The 20191-nt window shown below is 45.2% G+C and overlaps 1 protein-coding gene across 4 annotated transcripts in view; it reads right to left on the reverse strand.

Moving 5' to 3' along the window:
* Positions 1 to 471: 471 nt before the first annotated feature.
* MLKL (mixed lineage kinase domain like pseudokinase) overlaps positions 472 to 20191 on the reverse strand; it is a 29046-nt gene continuing 9326 nt past the window's right edge. For 2 of the 4 annotated variants that reach the window (XM_023202453.1, XM_023202452.1), the window contains exons 5-12: positions 19743 to 19929; positions 14431 to 14528; positions 11598 to 11733; positions 7557 to 7638; positions 4262 to 4413; positions 4004 to 4053; positions 3618 to 3758; positions 472 to 1167 (exon numbers count right to left, since the gene is read on the reverse strand). In XM_023202453.1, the coding sequence (XP_023058221.1) occupies positions 1133 to 1167; positions 3618 to 3758; positions 4004 to 4053; positions 4262 to 4413; positions 7557 to 7638; positions 11598 to 11733; positions 14431 to 14528; positions 19743 to 19929 (881 nt within the window). In that variant the 3' untranslated portion in view covers positions 472 to 1132. Of the gene's footprint in view, positions 1168 to 3617; positions 3759 to 4003; positions 4054 to 4261; positions 4414 to 7556; positions 7639 to 11597; positions 11734 to 14430; positions 14529 to 19742; positions 19930 to 20191 lie in introns of those variants that run through there. The other 2 variants (XR_002729660.3, XM_023202454.1) reach the window with 2 other exon arrangements.

Here is a 20191-nt window from a genome sequence, read left to right on the forward strand (position 1 = left end):
TGGCCTCCCAAAGTGCTGGGATTTCAGGCGTGAGCCATCGTGCCCAGCCTAAAATAAGGTTTAATGAGATACTAACCTTTAAAAATAAGGACATCACAGAAAAACCCAACTTTCTTGCTCTTTTGACAAAATGGAAAGCTCTGGAAATGTTGGAATCCCATTCTATGTGACAAAGTTTAGATTGGAGTTGAGCAGATGCTGTTCTTGCTCATCTGTTCACTAAAGCCCCCACCAGGCACAAAGCATTCATTTAGGTTCCTTCCTAGGCCCTAAAGGTATTAGAGTTTGCAATCTCTGGTAGGAGAACTCTGGGATATGATTGGAAAGTCAGGTTGGAAAGTATGGTATGGGGGATATCCATAAGGCTATGGATATCTGAATAGGAAGTTTGTACTTGATTCCTTGGGCAAGAGGAAGAATTGAACAGTGTTTGCCCAGTTACTTCTGTTGTGTAACAAACCACCCCAAAACTTAGTGTTAAGACAACAGTAATTTATTTAGCTCCTGATTGTGTGAATGGGCAATTTGGACTGGGCTCTGCTTAAGTGGTTCTTCTGGTCTTGATTGTCCTCATTCATGTGTTAGCTGCCATGTTGGTTGGTCTAGTATGACTTCAGCTAGGAAAGCATGTTTCTGCTTCATGTGGTCTCTCATTCTCCAGCATGCTCACTCAACATGTTCATGGCTGGGTAAGGTTGCAACAGACATTTAAAAGGTCTCTTGAAACCTAGGCTTGGAACTGGTACACAGTCACTTCTTCCCCATTCTATTGATCAAATCAAGTCCCAATGCCAGCCCAGATTCAAATGATGGGAAAAGAGACTTCATTTCTGGATGGGAGGAGCTGCAAATTACATTGCAAATTACATTGCCAAGAGGTATGGACACCCAGAAAGATACATTTGACAAACCATCTATCAAAGTTACTGTCAGAGATATGTTTTTGGAAATATCATTTGGAGTGGGATGTGTCCTGTATGACTGGAATTATTTTCTATTTGTAACAGAGAAATGCTCCCACTCCTTGCACCCATAAATAACTCAATACCAAAGGATATGAGAGAGAGAGATGTCCAATTTGTGCCTCTGCCAGCGTCTTGTCCAGGGAATCCTTGGTTTAGATTTCGATACACTACTTAGTAAAGATGGAGAGTTTCTTTAAGATTTCTGTGGATGAATGAACAGAAAATTAGACCAGAGCAGGAAGCTGAGAGCCAAGTTAGAAACACAAAGACATTTCTACATTGCACACTGCTTAGAAACTGCATTCCCCCTGGTCTGGCTGGCGCCTAAACCCCCATCAGCACTCATGCCTTTGTGATATAAAGTTATCTTATTTGATCAACTTTTAAAACACAAACACCTCATAGGAAGGGGTAAACTCACATCTTAGTGTGAATTAGTCTCTGGTGTTAGATTCCTTAATACTAGGAGGACTCTAGGTTGTAAGGGAGCTTGGTAGAAGAAGAAAGAAGACAGAGGAGAGAGTGAAGGGGAGGACGGCATTGTATAAATCACTGTTGGCTTCTCATCCACCTAAAGACCAATTTTTCAGGAGGCATCATTAAGTCTGCACTTCTGCTCTGTGGTGATGAAGAGAAAGTTTCAGACAGAAACTATGCTGTGATTTTGATTTTTCATTCTGAAAGGTAGGGATGTGGATGAAGGGCGAGGAGAGATGACAGATGAGACCCTCTCGGGTAGTGTGAGAGGTTTTCCCGACAGACTATCTGTGAGAAGGCCTTGAAGAATAGTCCTCATGCTAGAGACTTCTGTAAGTAGAGAGAACATTCTTGGAAGCTGCCTCAAAAGTCTGGACTCATGGCTCCTTCCTTCCTTCCTTCCTTCCTCTCTCCCTCCCTCCCTCCCTCCCTCCCTTCCTTCCTTTTTCCGAGTCTTCCTCTGTTGCCCAGGCTGGAGTGCAGTGGCATGATCTCAGCTCACTGCAACCTCTGCCTCTGGGGTTCAAGCAATTCTCCTGCCTCAGCTTCCCGAGTAACTGGGATTACAGGTGTGTGCCATTACGCCCAGCTAATTTTTGTATTTTTAGTAGAGATGGGGTTTCACTATGTTGGCCAGGCTGGTGTTGAAATCCTGACTTCAAGTGATCTGCCCGCCTCGGTCTCCCAAAGTGCTGAGATTACAGGCATGAGCCACAGCGCCCGGCCCCTTCTCTTTTTTGTCTGGGCTTTGTGGAAAGTCTGCGAGATTTAGGTCTAGGATAGGAGAGAGAGATGTTTCCAGGGAGGGAGACAGTGTAAGGAAGCTATGGAGAAGCAGCTGATGATGTAGTGAGATAAAAGTCTGCATCAAGGAAATAATCCCAAGGATGCTGAAAAAAGGAAGGAAGGCAGACAAGGAGGGATGAAAAGAAGAGAAAGATAGGCAAAAATAAAGCAAGAGAGAAGAAAAAGAAGAGAGATAGAAAGACAAAAAGACAACAAGATAATGCCTGCTGTGGTGGTGCCTGTTGTCCCAGCTACTTTAGAGACTGAGGTAGGAGGATCACTTGAGCTCAGGAGTTCGAGGCTGTAGAGTGCCATGATCCTGCCTGTGAATAGCCACCATACTCTGGCCTAGGCAACATAATGAGACCCCTTGTCTAAAAAAAAAAAAAGAAAAAGAAAAAAGATAAATAGACAGATACAGACAAAAAGAAAGGAAGGAAATAGGCAGGAGGAAAGTAATCTGCCCTTCCAAACCACTTTGGATAAAACAGTGCCCTTTGGAAGCCCCTACACTATTGACATTTGGGCCAGATAGTTCTTTGCTGTGGTGGGCTGTCCTGTGCATTGTAGGATGTTGAATAGCATTCTTTTTTTTGAGATGGAGTCTTGCCCTGTTGCCCACTGTGGAGTGCCATGGTGCGATCTCAGCTCACTGAAACCTCTGCCTCCCAGGTTCAAGTGATTCTCCCGCCTCAGTCTCCTGAGTAGCTAGGACTACAGGCATGCGCTAACATACCTGGCTAATTTTTGTATTTTTAGTAGAGACGAGGTTTCATCATGCTGGCCAGGGTGGTCTCGAACTCCTGACCTCAGGTGATCCACCCACCTTGGCCTCCTAAAATGTTGGGATTACAGGCGTGAGCCACCGTGCCCGGCCAACATTTTTTTTTGAGACGGAGTCTTGCTCTGTAGCCCAGGCTGGAATGCAGTGGTACAGTGGCGCGATCTCGGCTCACTGCAACCTCCACCTCCTAGGTTCAAGAGATTCTCGTGCCTCAGCCTCCTGAGTAGCTGGGATTACAGGCATGTACCACCATGGCCGGCTAATTTTAGTAGAGATGAGGTTTCACCATGTTGGCTAGGCTGGTCTCAAACTCCTGACCTCAGATGATCCACCCATCTCAACCTCCCAAAGTGCTGGGATTACAGGCGTGATCAACTGTGCTCAGCCATCATCCTTGGCCTTTATTCACTACATGACAGTAGCACACCCCATCCTAACACTCTGGCCTTATAACAAACAAAAATGCTTTCAGACATTGCTAAATGTTCCCTGGATAAAATCACCCCTCATGGTAAACTACTGCCTTGGAGCTGGTGAAAAGGAAATCTTTCACAAATGTGAAATAAGCATGGGGCTCACGCTCTTTACACCAGAAAGAACCCTACCATCCACAGAGGGCCGCACAGAGGGATCATGGGCCCGGCACTCATCAATGATCTCCCGCAGCTCTGAAGGGCAGTCTTCACCCAGCGGCTCCTGCTGCCGCTTCACAGCCACCAGCTCGTAGATCTTCTCAGAATTACAGCCTGGAAATGATAGCATGAGAGCCTCAAAAAACCACTCCGGTACTCGTACATCTCTCTGGATGCTGATGGCTGGCATCAGAACTAGGGACTCTGAGTATGGAAACAACAAGAGCTTCCAACGATTCCACTGACCAGCCCAGGCGGTTCCAACATTAAACAACAAATTGCCAGGGGCAGCACTGGTGGGGAGTTTCTGGTCTATTGGCAGGGGATCCAAGCCCAGCACTGGCTGAGCCAGCCTTCACCTTCAAACGGGATCCTTCCAGTGACGATTTCCCAGAGGACGATTCCAAAGCTAAAAGAAAACCAAGAAACTGAACAACCATAACTAGTCTCCCCTTTCCCCTGTCCCTCTAGCCACTGCCAGAAAACTCAGTGAATTTTTTGATTACTACCCAATTTAATTCAACAGAGTTGAGTTTAGGTGGTCCTTGGAGGAGTTTGATTTGGGTTTTCCTATCATGCACATCTGAGTTAGAATCTGTACCAGAACATGAATGTACCTGTATATTTCAGACTTTACGTCATATCGATGATATATATTTTCCAGTTTCTGAGGTGAGATATATGCTGTAGATTTGACTCTGTCTGTCTTTTCTCTCTTAGTTTTCAAACTGATGGAAGTCTGTGTTTCCCTCAACTCAAATCCTGCAAGCTAGACAGAGAGGCAACTTAGAGACAGAAAGAAACAAGCAAGATCTTAGGTAGATGAGTAAAGGGCAGGGATTGTTGCTACACACAATTGCCAGGTAATTGTCTTTTACCTTAGGAATTTATTTTCTGTAGTGACTTCTGTCTGTGTGGCTACTCTATTGGTTAACATTATGGGTTCAACTTAACATAGTGCAGTGACCAAGAGAAACACAAAGAGATTTCTTCTCTATAAAATGGGGTGATGACAGGGGGGATTACTTGAGATAATGGTTATAAAGCACCAGTAAGACCTGCTAAGTTGTAGTTGTTGCTAGTATGACTATGTTAAAATATAGGGGTTTCTCAGTTAAGGACTGAACTCCACTCAGTGAGAGTGGAGAGGTGTCACAGACCCACTGCCTGGCTCACCTTTTCCCAGAGAAGCAGATGGAAAAATGGCATAGGGCATTCCCTCTGTACTGTCTGAGCCTATGGGGGGTCAGCCTGATCCTTCAGCTTTGGTGTGACGAGTGTGAGTCATCCCCCCACCCCTGCGTGGTCACGTGGTGTTCTTAAAGAAACCACAGCACAATCAGTGAGAGCGTATGTTCTTGTCCCATGCACACCTGCCATTGACACCATTGGTGTACAGAAGGCTGCTAGCCCCAAACTCAGCCAGGTACCACGTGGGCAATGTGAGAAAAGGAATAAGGCACTTAGATGGCTCATCCACCTTCATTCATTCATTCATTCACTTGCTCACACATTTCCTGAGCACTGACATTCTCTGACATCTAGCGCCATATGGGATACCAGGGGTGAAAGGCGGAATAGCGCATCTTATAGTCAGGCTGGATGAAGAGCGTGAGAGCAGTGGACACAGCATTTTGGGAGTACTTATGTGACCATTGCAGAGGGAGAAAGACATTTGAAAGGCAAAAAAGGCCTGTCTGCTGTGAATTGAGGGCTGTCTCTGACACTCATAAGACTGGAAGAAAGAAAACCAGCCATGGATGACAAAGAAAACTGCTAAAATTCTTTTAGCATTTGGGAATTATGGACACCGAGTTCACAAAATCTTTTCCTCTTCTGTATGAAAATCTGACTTTCAGTGAACTTCTTAGCTATGTTCCCCTGGAAATCTGATAAAGGTAGACTGTCACCTATGGCCCTTAGTAATGTTGCTGATGATAAAAATAAAAATGACTGCTGATTGTTAGATAGCTTCTGGGCAGGATCAAGGGGGTAAGTGGACTACACAGTAAACAGCTGATGGGAATGCTTTGTAGCAATTTTTTCTTTTTTACTTTTTCAAACAGGGTCTCATTCTGGTGCCCAGTCTAGGGTGCAGTGGCGTAAACATAGCTCACTGCAGCCTTGACCTCCTGGGCTCTAGCCATCCTCCTCCTGCCTCACTCTCCTGAGTAGCTGGAATTACAGGTGTGCACCACCATGACTGGCTGATTTTTAAATTTTTTGAAGAGGGGGAGGTCTCACTGTGTAGCCCAGGCTGGTCTTGAACCCCTGGGCTCAAGTGATCCTCCTGCCTTCCCTTCCAAAGTGTGGGAATTACAGGCATAAGCCACCATGCCCGGCCATGTAGCAGCTCTTTTCTTTTTTCTTTTTTTGGAGATGGAGTTTTGCTCTTGTTGCCCAGACTGGAGTGCAATGGCGCAATCTAGGCTCACTGCAAACCTCGCTTCCTGGGTTCAAGCAATTCTCCTGCCTCAGCCTCCTTAGGAGCTGGGATTACAGGCATTTGCCACCATGGCTGCTAATTTTTTGTATTTTTAGTAGAGATGGGGTTTCACTATGTTGGCCAGGCTGGTCTTGAACTCCTGACTTCAGGCGATCCACCTGCCTTAGCCTCCCAAAATGTTGGGATTACAGGTGTGAGCCACCACGCCCAGATGTGGCAGCTCTTAAAACAGCAACTGACATGTCCCTTGCAGAAACGCTGGAAGGCATGCCTGCAGAGTTGTTATCAGAGATGCTGACTCCTGCAGGTCATGGGCTTCTAAGCCTGGATGACCCACACCCACCTAATGGGAGCAGCTTTATTCAGCACCTATGGCTTTGACAAAGAGAGTATCTCCTGGATGACTGTGAGGACTCACCCTGGAGGGAAAGGTTTGGCGCTGCTGACACTGTGTTTTCTGCAGGACATCCTTCTAAGTAACTGAATGACAAGTGTGGCCTAGACCTGTCCTGTGAGTCTGAGTCCTTAGACCTAAGAAGATCTCCCATTGTGTGTTATAGGGACACAGAAGTGGTGTCCAGGCATCTAAGGGGAAATGACTTTTTTTTTTTTCTTTTTTTGAGACGGAGTCTCGCTCTGTGGCCCGTGCTGGAGTGCAGTGGCCAGATATCAGCTCACTGCAAGCTCCGCCTCCCTGGTTTACGCCATTCTCCTGCCTCAGCCTCCCGAGTAGCTGGGACTACAGGCGCCCTCCACCTCGCCCGGCTAGTTTTTTGTATTTATTAGTAGAGACAGGGTTTCACCGTGTTAGCCAGGATGGTCTCGATCTCCTGACCTCATGATCCGCCCGTCTCGGCCTCCCAAAGTGCTGGGATTACAGGCTTGAGCCACCGTGCCCGGCCTGGGGAAATGACTTTTAGCCCATCCCTGCTAAATGGGCAGTGAGGGAAGGCAGTCATCAGAACAGGAGGCATAGATGGAGTCTGTTGTGTGGTGGGCACACAGAAAGTTGAACTTAGTTCTGAAACTAAAAAACTAAAATTGAACTCAGTCCTAAAAATAAGGCAAGGCTGGACATGGTGGCTCATGCCTGTAATCCCAGCACTTTGGGAGGCTGAGGTGGGCGGATCACTTCAGGCCAGGAGTTCAAAACCAACCTGGCCAACACGGTGAAACCCTATCTCTACTAAAAATGCAAAAATTAGTCAGGAGTGGTGGTGCTTGACTGTAATCCTAGCTACCTGGGAGGCTGAGGCAGGAGAATCGCTTGGACCTGGGAAGCAGAGGTTACAGTGGGTCGATCTCACTCACTGCACTCCAGCCCGGGTGACAGAGACTTGTCTCTAAATAAATAATTTCATAAATAAACTAAGGCAAAAATCAAGCCTTTCTGAGACATTCATGCCCCTCTCCTAGCACCAGTCATGCAGGTTTGACCCAAAGCACCCCCTGGAGGGCACACTCACCTTCACTTGATAGCCTTGAGTTACCAGGAAGTTTGAGCTTCTGATTTTTCCATGGAGTTCAGGTTCTTCTGAATGGTGTAGCCTGACACAGCCAAAGGCAGGGAGCATTAGTAACCTTTGCCCAAACTTTCTTGGGGGGACTGACAATCATGACTGGGCTAATGAGGCTGGACAGTACCATGGGTGCCTATCTACGGAGAGATGCGAAAAACTGGGATGCAGAGGCAAGGTTTGAGAATCGCAAGCTGCAAGTATGGAGCAGAGATGAGATTCATAGCACAAGGGGGCATGACAGCCCTTGTGAAGTGCATGTAATCTGGCATCAGGGGTGCCTTTAGGTAGAAAAGGACAAAGGTGCCTCTGTGTTGCTTTGCCTGGGAAGTGCTGGGCAGATCCGAGTGCTCAGAGGCATGGCTGGGTGGCTGGACCTTGCTGGGATCCTTCAGGTCAAAACAGAATATGGAGCTGGGGTCCCGCTGACTTCCAGACAAGGGTTTTGGTTTCACAAAGCCCCTGCGTCCCAGGTTGGGTTGTGGTCATGGTGTCTGCCTGAGCTCAGATTCTCCCAGAAGCAGATCATGAGCCATGGTTTACGTATGAAGGATTGTATCAAGAAGGTGCTCCCTTGGCCAGGCACGGTGGCTCATGCCTGTAATCCCACACTTTGGGAGACCAAGGTAGATGGATCACTCGAGGTCAGGAGTTTGAGACCAGACTGGCCAACATGGTGAAACCCTGTTTCTAGTATTAATAAAAACTACAAAAAATTAGCTGGGCATAGCGGCATGCGCCTGTAATCCCAGCTACACAGGAGGCTGAGGCAGGAGAATTGCTTGCACCCAGGAGCTGGAGGTTGCAGTGAGCCGAGATCATGCCACTGCACTCCAGCCTGGGTGACAAAGTGAGACTCTGTCTCAAAAAAAAAACTCCCAAATTCCCCCAAACAAACGAAAAGAAGGTGCTCCCAGGAGAAACGGTTGAAGGAGTAGAGGAAGCAGGATGGGAGAAGAAATCAAGCAAGAGGTTGATTTCAGGTGAAATCCCAGGCTCAGGTGGTCTCATGGAGACCTGTGGGCACAATTACAACTCAGAGCATGTCCCACAGGAGGCAAAGGAACTGGACTTTTGCATTCATACCAGTCAGTGGTTATGGACTGTGTTGGGGAGGGCAGGGACAGATGGATATAAAACTCGTGAGCACTTTCAGCTGTCTATAAGGGTGAAAGGGCTCCAGTGCCCACAGGCAATCCTCTGAAGATTACAGCTGTTAACTTGTAGTAGCAAAGCCTGCCGAGAGGGGGTGGGTATATAGAGCTAGTAAAAAGGATCAGAGGTCATTTGGAGGGGATATTAAGAGTGTCCCCGGCTGGGCGCGGTGGCTCAAGCCTGTAATCCCAGCACTTTGGGAGGCCGAGACAGGCGGATCACGAGGTCAGGAGATGGAGACCATCCTGGCTAACACGGTGAAACCCCGTCTCTACTAAAAAATACAAAAAAATTAGCCGGGCGAGGTGGTGGGCGCCTGTAGTCCCAGGTACTCAGGAGGCTGAGGCAGGAGAATGGCTTGAACCCGGGAGGCGGAGCTTGCAGTGAGCTGAGATCCGGCCACTGCAGTCCAACCTGGGAGACAGAGCGAGACTCCGTCTCAAAAAAAAAAAAAAAAAAAGTGTCCCCTACAACATCCAAAAATATTTCTCCTTAAACTCACTAGTTTAGGGAGTTGAGAAGAAACAAACTTGATAATTTCAAATTAATAGCTAAGACAGTGTTTCCAAAAGTATGGGATAAGGTGGTATGCAAGATTTTATAAAGGGAAAATTACTCTCCTTTCAATTTGCTCCAGTCTTTTGATTACATCAAGGAGAAAGTTGGGGTTTAGTGTTTTTTTTTTTTTTTTTTTTTTTTTTTTTTTTTGAGACAGCGTCTTACTCTGTTGCTGGACTGGAGTGCAGTGGCATGATCTCGGCTCACTGCAACCTCTGCCTCCCAGGTTCAAGCGATTCTCCTGCCTCAGCCTCCTGAGTAGTTGGGACTACAGGCACCTGCTACCATGCCCAGCTAATTTTTGTATTTTTAGGAGAGACAAGGTTTCACCATATTGGGCAGGATGGTCTTGATCTCCTGACCTCGTGATCTACCCACCTCAGCCTCCCAAAGTGCTAGGATTACAGGCGTGAGCTACTGCGCCCGGCCTTCGTGTTGGGTATCCTTAACACTTGTCTAACTCTGCCAGTATCTCCACTGTACAAAGAGAATGTGGGTTGACCACAGAACTTCTGGCAGGCAGCCTCATCCAGCCAGAATTTAATTACATTGTTTTGGTTTCATTTGTGGTTACCTATTTTTGGCAAGTGACATGGTTTTCAATTTATGGCAGTAATAGAAGGTGTCCTTTTTAAAAACTTTATTTCAATTTTTTTTTTTTTTTTTTTTTTTGAGATGGAGTCTTGCTTTGTCACCCAGGCTGGAGTACAGTGGTGTATCAGTTCACTGAAACCTTCTGGGTTCAAGTGATTTTGTGCTTCAAGCTTCCTGAGTAGCTGGGGATTACAGGCCTGCGGCACCATGCTGGGCTAATTTCTGTATTTTTAGTAGAAATGGAGTTTCGCCATGTTGGCCAGGCTGGTCTCGAACTCCTGACCTCAAGTGATCCACCCGCCTCAGCCTCTCAAAGTGCTGGGATTACAGGCATGAGCCACCGCACCTGGCCTTTATTCAGATTTTTAAAAAGTGAGTCAATGTAATGAAAAATGTTAAGTAAATAACACTGGTAGTAGTATAGTTAAAACCCTGCAGGTGGTTTGTGAGGGACTAACCTTTGGGGACCCTTGGGATTAAGAATCCATAGATTCTGCAGGTGAGAATAGGTAGAGTTGCCGAATAAAACACAAGATACTCCATTAAATTTGAGTTTCTGATAAGCAATTAACATACATATTCATATATATATATATATATATATATATATGCCCACAAATTGTTTGTGACATACTTGTACTAAAAAGAAATGTGACCAGGCGTGGCAGCTCACGCCTGAAATCCCAGCACTTTGGGAGGCTGAGGCAGGCAGATCACAAGGTCATGAGATCGAGACCATCCTGGCTAACACGGTGAAAACCCATCTCTACTAAAAATACAAAAAAATTAGCCAGGTGCGGTGGCTATTTTGTAGCCTGTAGTCCCAGCTACTCAGGAGGCTGAGGCAGGAGAATAGAATGAACCTGGGAGGCGGAGCTTGCAGTAAGCCAAGATTGCGCCACTGCACTCCAGCCTGGGCAACAAAGCCAGACTCTGTCTCAAAAAAAAAAAAAAAAAAAGAAAAAAAAAGAAATGTGTATCCAAAATTTGGGACTGGGTACAGTGACTCATGCCTGTAATCCCAGCACTTTGGAAAGCTGAGGCAGGAGAATTGCTTGAGCCCAGTAGTTCAAGACCAGCTTAGGCAGGATGGCAAAATCTTGTCTCTACAAAAAATATTTTTAAAAAATTGGCTGAGTGTAGTGGTGTGCGCCTATAGTCCCAGTTACTCAGGAGGCTAAGGTGGGAGAATCCCTGAGCTCGGGAGGTTGAGTGAGCTATGATCACATCACTTCACTCCAGCCTGGGCAAGAGAGTGAGACCCTGTCTCAAAACATAAAATAAAATAAAATAAAATTTGATATTTTTGATATTTAGTATAAGTATATACCATGCAATATTTAGGATGCACTTATACTAAAAAATGATTCATTGCTTTCCTAACATTCAAATTTAACTGGATATGTTTACTTTTATGCTAAATCTGTCCACTCCAAAATTAGGGCTTATCTAACTCTGTAAGTGCAGTGTGTACATCAAATTCAACCGTCAGTTCTGGGAGCTGGTGTTCCCTGGGTTAAGCCTCCTTCCTCCCTCCTATCTGTAATCAAAGTAAATAGTAAAACAGTGTATGGGAGGGAGACTGTCTGGGGCTTCCGGCCTGCTCTCTCACCATCTCTGAGAGTATGAGAAGTGTGGACAGACCCGTCCAACCCTTAGTGGCACCTTTTCACCCCGTCATACCAGTATAGGCCTTGGGCCGCCCCCAGGACTAAGACGATGCGCTTGCTGAGTGAGAGGTCTTCTTCCCTATCCAACAGCTCCCTCAGGGTCCCGAGTTCACAGTACTCCATGACGATGGAGAATTGAGGTGGAGTCACTGGTGGAAAGAAGCCAGGCACTATGAGGACCTGCTCTACTCGAAGATTCCCCTGTCCTTAGCCCACCTCTCCCAGCCTCGGTACAGTTATAGACTTGGCTCTGCTGTGAGTCCCATTTCTCCCCCAATTCTCAGCCCACAGTTTTGCTCCCCAGCCTCCTTGAACAGACCACATATGCCCAGAATTCCCATCCTCTTCTCCATAATACTTGGCTTGTCGTAATTCTACGTTAAAAAAAAAAAAAATTGGCTGGGTGTGGTGGCTCATGCCTGTAATCCCAGCACTTTGGGAGACCGAGGTCAGGAGTTTGAGATCAGCCTGGCCTACATGGTGAAACCCTGTCTCTACTAAAAATACAAAAAGTAGCTGGGTGTGGTGGCAGGTGCCTGTAATCCCAGTTACCTGGGAGGCTGAGGCAGGAGAATCGCTTGAAACTGCGAGGCAGAGGTTGCAGTGAACAGAGATCATACCACTGCACTCCAGCCTGGGCAACAGAGCAAGACTCCGTCTCAGAAAAAAAAAAAAATGTTCTGCCAGACGTGGTGACTCACGCCTATAATCCTGGCTCTTTCGGAGGCTGAAGCGGGTGGATCACTTAAGGCCAGGAGTTTGAGACCAGACTGGCCAACGTGATGAAACCTTGTCTCTACGAAAAATGTAAAAATTAGCCAGGTGTGGTGGCACATGCCTGTAGTCACAGCTACTAGGGAGGCTGAAGCAGAAGAATTGCTTGAACCTAGGAGGTGGAGGTTGCAGTGAGCAGATCACACCACTGCACTCCAGCCTGAGAGACAGAGTGAGACTCTGTCTCAAAAAAAAAAAAATATTTTTCTTTTTCTTTTTTTACTTCCATCTCCTTTTCTTGGTATAATTCTAAATTTTCTTGAGCAGTTATTTGGGGAATGTCTTCCTCACTCAGCTGGAAGCCCAAGAAGGCAGGAAATGTGTCTGTCTTGTTCACAGGGTGCTCACAAGGAGCTCACAAGGATGTGCTTCGTACATCTGTGTGGGAGGAATGAGTGGGGTGCACATGGCAGGGGCAGGTGAGGCCTCAGACAAGAAGTCGACATCCCCGTTCATGGGCCTGAGTTGCAAAACTGACATATGACTGGGCCAGGCAACTCAGCGGTCCCCAAGGAGAATAAACATTGCTGAACGTTGCCTTTATGTTTTATTTTTTAATTTTTTTAAGAGAGAGTCTAGCTCTGTTACCCAGGCTAAGTGCAGTGGCATGATACCGGCTCACTGCAAGCTCCGCCTCCCAGGTTCATGCAATTCTCCTGCCTCAGCCTCCCAAGTAGCTGGGATTACAGGCACCCACCACCACACCCAGCTAATTTTTATATTTTTAGTAGAGACAGGGTTTCCGCATGTTGGCCAGGCTGCTCTCCAACTCCTGATCTCAGATGATCCACCTGCTTCGGCCTCCCAAAGTGCTGGGATTACAGATGTGAGCCACCACGCCGGACCTACGTTTGCCTTTAGATTGGGATTCCACACTCTGAAATCAAGTTGGCCTGAGGCTGTGGAGCAACTTCCAAAGGGGATAAGACAGGAGTTGCTCTGTCCTCTCTCTAGTCAAGAGCAGCAAAACATGACCAGCAGGAGGGGTCATTCCGTGAGAGAAAATGCAGTCACATTGAGGAAAAAAAAAAAGAGCCTGTCACATGAGGCTCTTGGTAAAGGGGTAAGTTAATTTTTTTTTTTTTTTTTTGAGACAGAGTCTCACTTTGTTGCTCTGACTGGAGTGCAGTGGTGCGATCTTGGCTCATTGCAACCTCCGCCTCCCGGGTTCAAGCAATTCTCCTGCCTCAGCCTCCCGAGTAGCTGGGACTACAGCACGTGCTACCACACCCAGCTAATTTTTGTATTTTTAGTAGAGACGGGGTTTCACCATGTTGGCCAGGATGGCCTCGAGCTCCTGACCTTGTGATCCACTCGCCTTGGCCTCCCAAAGTGCTGGGATTACAGGTATGAGCCACTGTACCCAGCCAGGTAAGTTAATTTTGCTTTTAGATTTGATCTACAGTAATGATGACCAAGGCTGTTTTCCTTGTTTGGGTCAGACAGCTTTATAATTTATTTTTATTTTTGTTTTTATTTTTGAGACGGAGTCTTGCTCTGTTGCCCAGGCTGGAGTGCAATGGTGCACCCTCAGCTCACTGCAATCTCCGCTTCCCAGGTTCAAGCAATTCTCCCACCTCAGCCTCCTGAATAGCTGGGACTACTGGTCCCAGCTACTTTTTTGTATTTTTAGTACAGATGGGGTTTCACCATGTTGGCCAGGCTGGTCTTGAACTCCTGACTTCATATGACCTGCCCGTCTCGGCTTACCAAAGTACTGGGATAATAGGTGTAAGCCACTGCACCTGGCAGCTTTATAATGTTTTAGAGCAACAAGATGCACCCCTCTTCCAGGCTGGCATCTAAACATGCACCCCCTTATTTCCCAGTGGGCTGAAAGGAGAAGACGTGGCCATGTTAGTGCAAACCAACCCTCAGCCTTCAGCCCTGCTCTCCTAAAAGAAGATGAGAACATGCATCTTGGGATGAAAAAAAAAATTAACATTGATAACAATCACACTTTGTAGATTCCACCCTTTGTGGTGTTCTTTAAAAAAAGTGCAACACATTAAAACACAAGAGGTATATTCCAGGCCATCCAAAGCTTGACCAATCCCAGAAGCATTTCTTACCTGTTTCATCAATGCAAATCCCAAATATACGCAGGATGTTGGGAGATTCAAATTTCTTCATGGTTTTGATCTCATCGTTGAAAGTCTGCCTCACTATTCTATGAGGATAAAGGGAGAAATTGGGATTTCAGAACTGCAAGCTTCCTTAAAGAACATTCAATGTGGTGACCCTCTGCGTGTGTGGGGGTGGGGGTATCAGCATCTCCTGGGGGTAAGAACTGGTGCCAGGATGAGCTCAGCTACTGATGACAACATGTAGAACCCCTCGGGTGCCTGTGGCAGCACAATTAGTCCCTTGGGGTCTGTGAGATATTAATGGGGCTTGCTAATATCTTTTCACTAGTTAAAATAGTCTGATAGAAGTGTATTTTTATGACCTACAGGGCTTTCCTAGGCAAACTAAAAAGTCACGTATTTGTTATTGTTTTTAGGCTGTAATCTGTTGTTTAGCATATATTCTGACAGGTCGTGGTGTCTGTCTTTTTTTTTTTTTTTTAACTTGGAGACAGGGTCTTGCTCTGTCGCCCAGGCTGGAGTGCAGTGGTACCATCTTGGCTCACTGCAGCCTCCACCTCCCAGGTTGAAGCAATTCTCATGCCTCAGCCACCTGAGTAGCTGGAACTGCAGGTGCGTGCCACCATGCTCGGCTAATTTTTGTTTTTTGTTTTTTTTTAGAGACGTGGTTTCACCATGTTGGCCAGGCTGGTGTCAAACTCCTTGGCCTTAAGTGATCTGCCCACCTCCGCCTCCCAAAGTGCTGGGATTACAGGTGTGAGTCACTGTGCCCAGCCTGTGACGTGTGTCTTTGATTAATAAAAATAAGGATATTTATTAAGTGAAATCTTATAACCAAAATTCCTTCCAAAACGTGGGCCTTAAAAAATGTGGGCAGGTAAATTATTAAAGAGGATCACTGGAACCACCAACTCAATCTAATCTGTTCATTCACTCTGAGTCTTAGACTCAAAGGGTAAAGGAGGCTTGTCCAAGGTCTGTCAGAGAAACAGGGCAGGTTCAGAACCTACAAAATCAATTGTATTTCTATCTGCTAGCAATTAACAATCAAAAGATTAAATTAAAAATTGTCATTTCCAATAGCATAAAGAGAATAAAATACTTAGCAATAAATTTATAAAAGAAGTGCAAGTCTTACCCTGAAAATTTTGTACCTAAAATTTTGTACCTAAATTGTTGAAAGAATTTTGTTTTGGTTTGTTTGTTTGGTTGGTTGGTTTTTGAGACGGAGTCTCACTCTTGTTGCCTAGGCTGGAGTGTAATGGCGGGATCTTGGCTCACTGCAACCTCTGCCTCCCAGGTTCAAGCGATTCTCCTGCCTCAGCCTCCCAAAGTGCTGGGATTATAGGCATAAGTCACTGCACCTGGCAAGAAGTTTTAAAAGATCTAAAGAAATGGAAAGACGTCCCATGTTCTTGGATAGGAAGACTTTGTATCATTAAGATGATAATATTTTCCAAATTGACCTACAGGTTCAATGCAATCCTTACCCAATTTGTAGTTGGCAAAAAAAAAAAGCAAAAACGAAAACAGAAATTGACAAGATATTCCTAAAATTTGTATGGAAATGAAAGGAATTCAGGATAGCCAAGACAGTCTTGCAAAAAAAGAACAAAGCTGAAAGACTCATATTTCTCAATTTCAAACATATCACAAGGCTACCATAATGAAGACAGTATAGTGCTATCATAAGACTAGACAAATAGATCAATGGAATAGAATTGGGAGTCCAGAAGTAAAGTCATACATATAAAGCCAGTTGATTTTTCACAGTTTTTTTTTTTTTTGGAATGCACTCTGTCACCCAGGCTAGAGTGCAGTGGTGCAATTTCTGCTCACTGTAACACCTGCCTCCTGGGTTCAAACGATTCTACTGTCTCAGCCTCCCAAGTAGCTGGGACTACAGGTGCCTGCCACCATGCCTGGCTAATTTTTTGTATTTTTAGTAGATATGGGGTTTCACTATGTTAGCCAGGATGGTCTTGATCTCCTGACCTGTTGATCTACCCGCGTTGGCCTCCCAAAGTGCTAGGATTACAGGCATGAGCCACTGCGCCCAGCTAATTTTTGTATTTTTAGTAGAGATGAGGTTTCACCATGTTGGGTAGCCTGGTCTCGAACTCCTCACCTCAAGTGATCCACCTGCCTCAGCCTCCCAAAGTGCTAGGATTACAAATGTGAGCTACCGTGCCAGACCAGCAGTCTTTTAAACAAATGGTTCTGGGACATCTGGATATCAATATGCAGAAAAATGAAGTTGAATGACTACTTTATACAATACACCAAAATTAACTCAACATTGGAAACCTAAATATAACAGCCAAAACTATAAACTCTTAGAAGAAAACACAGGAGGGCCAGGTGCAGTGGCTCAAGCCTGTAACCCCAGCATTTGGGGAGGCCAAGGTGGGTGGATCACTTGAGGTTAGGAGTTTCAGGCCAGCCTGGCCAACATGGCAAAACCCGTCACCACTAAAAATACAAAAATTAGCTGGGCATGTTGGTGCACGCCTGTAGTCCCAGCTACTCGGGAGGCTGAGGCATGAGAATTGCTTGAACCCAGGAGGTGGAGGTTGCAGTTCAGCTGATGTCACACCACTACACTCCAGCATGAGTGAAAGAGCAAGACTCTATGTCGAACAGAACAAAACAAAAAAATCCCTCAAAACCTGTACATGAATGTACACAGAAACATTATTCATAATAATCAAAAAGTGGAAAAAACACAGGGTTCATCAACTGATCAATGGATAAATAAGATGTCCATACAACAGACTATCATTCAGCCATAAAAAGGAATGAAGAAATGATACTTGCTACAATATAGATGAACCTTGAAAACATCATGCTAAGTGAAAGAAGCCAGACTCAACATATCACGTATTGTATTATTCCATTGACATTAAAGATTTGGAAAAGCCAAATCTATAGAGACAGAAGGTAGGAGTGTTGCCTGGGGCTTAGGATGGTGGTGATGGGGGTAAATGAGAAATGACTGACTTAGTGGTACAGGGTTTCCCTCCTTCCCTCTCTCCTTCCTTCCCTCCCTTCCTTCTCTCCTTCTCCTTCTCCTTCACCTTCGCCTTCGCCTTTGCCTTCTCCTTCTCCTTCTCCTTCTCCCTCTTTTTTTTTTTTTTTTGGAGTCTTGCTCTGTCACCCAGGCTGGAGTGCAGTGGCACGATCTCAGCTCACTGCAACCTTGGCCTCCAAGGTTCAAGTGATTCTCCTGCCTCAGCCTCCCAAGTGGCTGGGATTATAGGCTCACGCCACCATGCCCAGCTAATTTTTGTATTTTTTAGTAGAGATGGGGTTTCCCCACGTTGGCCAGGCTGGTCTTGAACTCCTGACCTCAGGTGATCTGTCCGCTTTGGCCTCCCAAAGTGCTGGGATTACAGGTGTGAGCTACTGCACCCGGCCTGTAAATATACTTAAAGTCATTAAATTGTACATTTTAAACAGGTAAATCTTATGGTATGTAAAATATATCTCAATAAAACTGTTAAAAATACAGTCTCAACCAAAATCTTGATCGTATTTTGAGGAGTGTGATAAAACTTTCTTTGATATTTATTTAGCTAAGTCAACCCGAAAAAGAAGAATCAGGAGGAAGTTCTTTACCAGATACCAAAACTTACTGCAAAGTCATATGAAAAACACAGTAACAGTGTGTCATTGGTACAGAAGCAGACAAATTGATCAGTGGGAAAGATTAGAGAGATCAGAGTCAGATCCACGTCTACATAAAAACTTAATATACAATAAATATGGCACCACAAATCAACAAGGAAAAGACAAACCACTTGATAGATGGTATAGAGAAAACTGACTTACTATGTGGCTAAAAATAAAAGTTGGCCCTACATAATGTCACATACAAAGGTGGATTCTAGTAGGTGGATTAACGTGGATTAAAACTTAACTATAAAAAATAAAACTGTAAAGTTAAGAGAAGAAAATATAGAATGCCTTTAAGATCTAGAGGTGGGGAAGGGTACCTCTAGAGCACAAATAAAAAGCTTGCAATATCTAAAGCTGACAAGTGCTTGATTTCCACAATATACAAAGATCTACAAACAGACAAGACAAAAGCAGCAACCATGATGGAAAAAAGGGCAGAGGATATGAACAGGCAATCTATGGAAGAGAAAACCCAAATAGCTAAAACATGTAAATAAGGGCTTGAATTCATTAGTAAAAACAGAAATGCAAGTTCAAATAACTACAATATATTGATCACTTTATAACTAGAAGGATGAAAGTAATTAGAAAGCTGGATAACACTAAGGGTCGATGAGGTTGCTTGTGGGAGTGTAGGCATAGACACTCTGTTCTGAAGAGTTGCCTGGTAGTACTTAGTCACTTAATATACACATATCCTGTGGCCCATCATTTTCTGTCCTGGTGCTATATCCCAAAGAACGCTCAAACAGGTCCCTAAAGGGATACTTAGTATGGCATCTTTTTGGTGGGGAGAAGTTGATAGTTGACTGGGTTCCATCACTGGAAAAACAAAAAATAGACAAAATACATGGCTCACGCCTGTTATTCCAGCACTTTGGAAGGCTGAGGCAGGAGGCGCTTGAGTCCAGGAGTTCCAGACCAGCCTGGGCAGCACAGTGGGACCCTGTCTCTACAAAAAATTTAAAAATTAGCCAACCATGGTGGTGCACACCTGCTATCCTAGCTACTTGGGAGGCTGAGGTGTGAGGATTGCTGGAGCCTGGGAGGTTAAGGCTGCAATGAGATATGATCTCACCACTGCACTCCAGCCTGGACAACAGAGTGAGACCTTGTCTCAAAAAATAAAAATAAAAATAAAAATAAAAAATTGTCAAAATGAGGATCTTCACCATGGATGGCAGACAGAAATTAAGGAGTCCAAGTATGGAACATGTTTCATGATGTTGAGTGAGAAAAGTGAGGAAAGGAGGCAACAGACATGTAACTCTACCAGTTGTGAACAGGAAAAATGTATGCATACATTTTATAAGAACAGATACAAACAAAACACACTAGAATTACTGTCTGAGGAGGGGATGAGCAACTGGGAAACAGGGTTGGAAGAGAAAGTTTTTTTGTTTTTTTAAAATATGTACATGAATAAAGGAGAGAAGGCTAGAACTGAAGTGGAAAGATGTATTTAAGTCAAGACTGCTCTTTAATAGTGGAGAGCAGTCATTTAACCCTTTGAGGCCGAGGCTTCCTCATCTAAAAATGGAGACAATACCCCTCTCTCCCTGGAGAGTTACAGAGAATAAGTATTGGTACACACGAGAGAACCACACAAAACAACTTACGCAATGCTGCCAGCCTGGGGGTTGTTGAATACTTTTATGGTCACTGGAGCTCTGTGGTATTCTCCTTTATAAAATGTGCTGACTTTATTTTTCCTTAGCAGAATCCACGGGGATCCTGAAAGCTGCTCCTTCTTGATCTCCTTGATTTGCTCTTGTGGGATCTCCTGCATGCCTTTTGGTAGTAAATCTGACCTCAGCCCCAAGAGGAAAGAAGACAAAAGAGTCAATGAGCAGAGGAAGGGGTCCTAAGGGAGGTGGCATCCTTGTGATGTGTGAGTGGGAAACTCTATAATATGAACCAGAGTTGGTCGTGGCTGGGGCTTCTGATCGACTCAGCCCAAGGGAGCGGCTCCAGTGCCTCTGAGTGACCAGTAGAGACACAGTTGGATAGTTAACAGAATGTGTCATCCACTTCCTTTCTCTCCTCTTCAAATCCCACCTGTCCCTCT

This window comes from Piliocolobus tephrosceles, chromosome 17, assembly GCF_002776525.5.
Source record: "Piliocolobus tephrosceles isolate RC106 chromosome 17, ASM277652v3, whole genome shotgun sequence".
NCBI lineage: Eukaryota > Metazoa > Chordata > Mammalia > Primates > Cercopithecidae > Piliocolobus > Piliocolobus tephrosceles.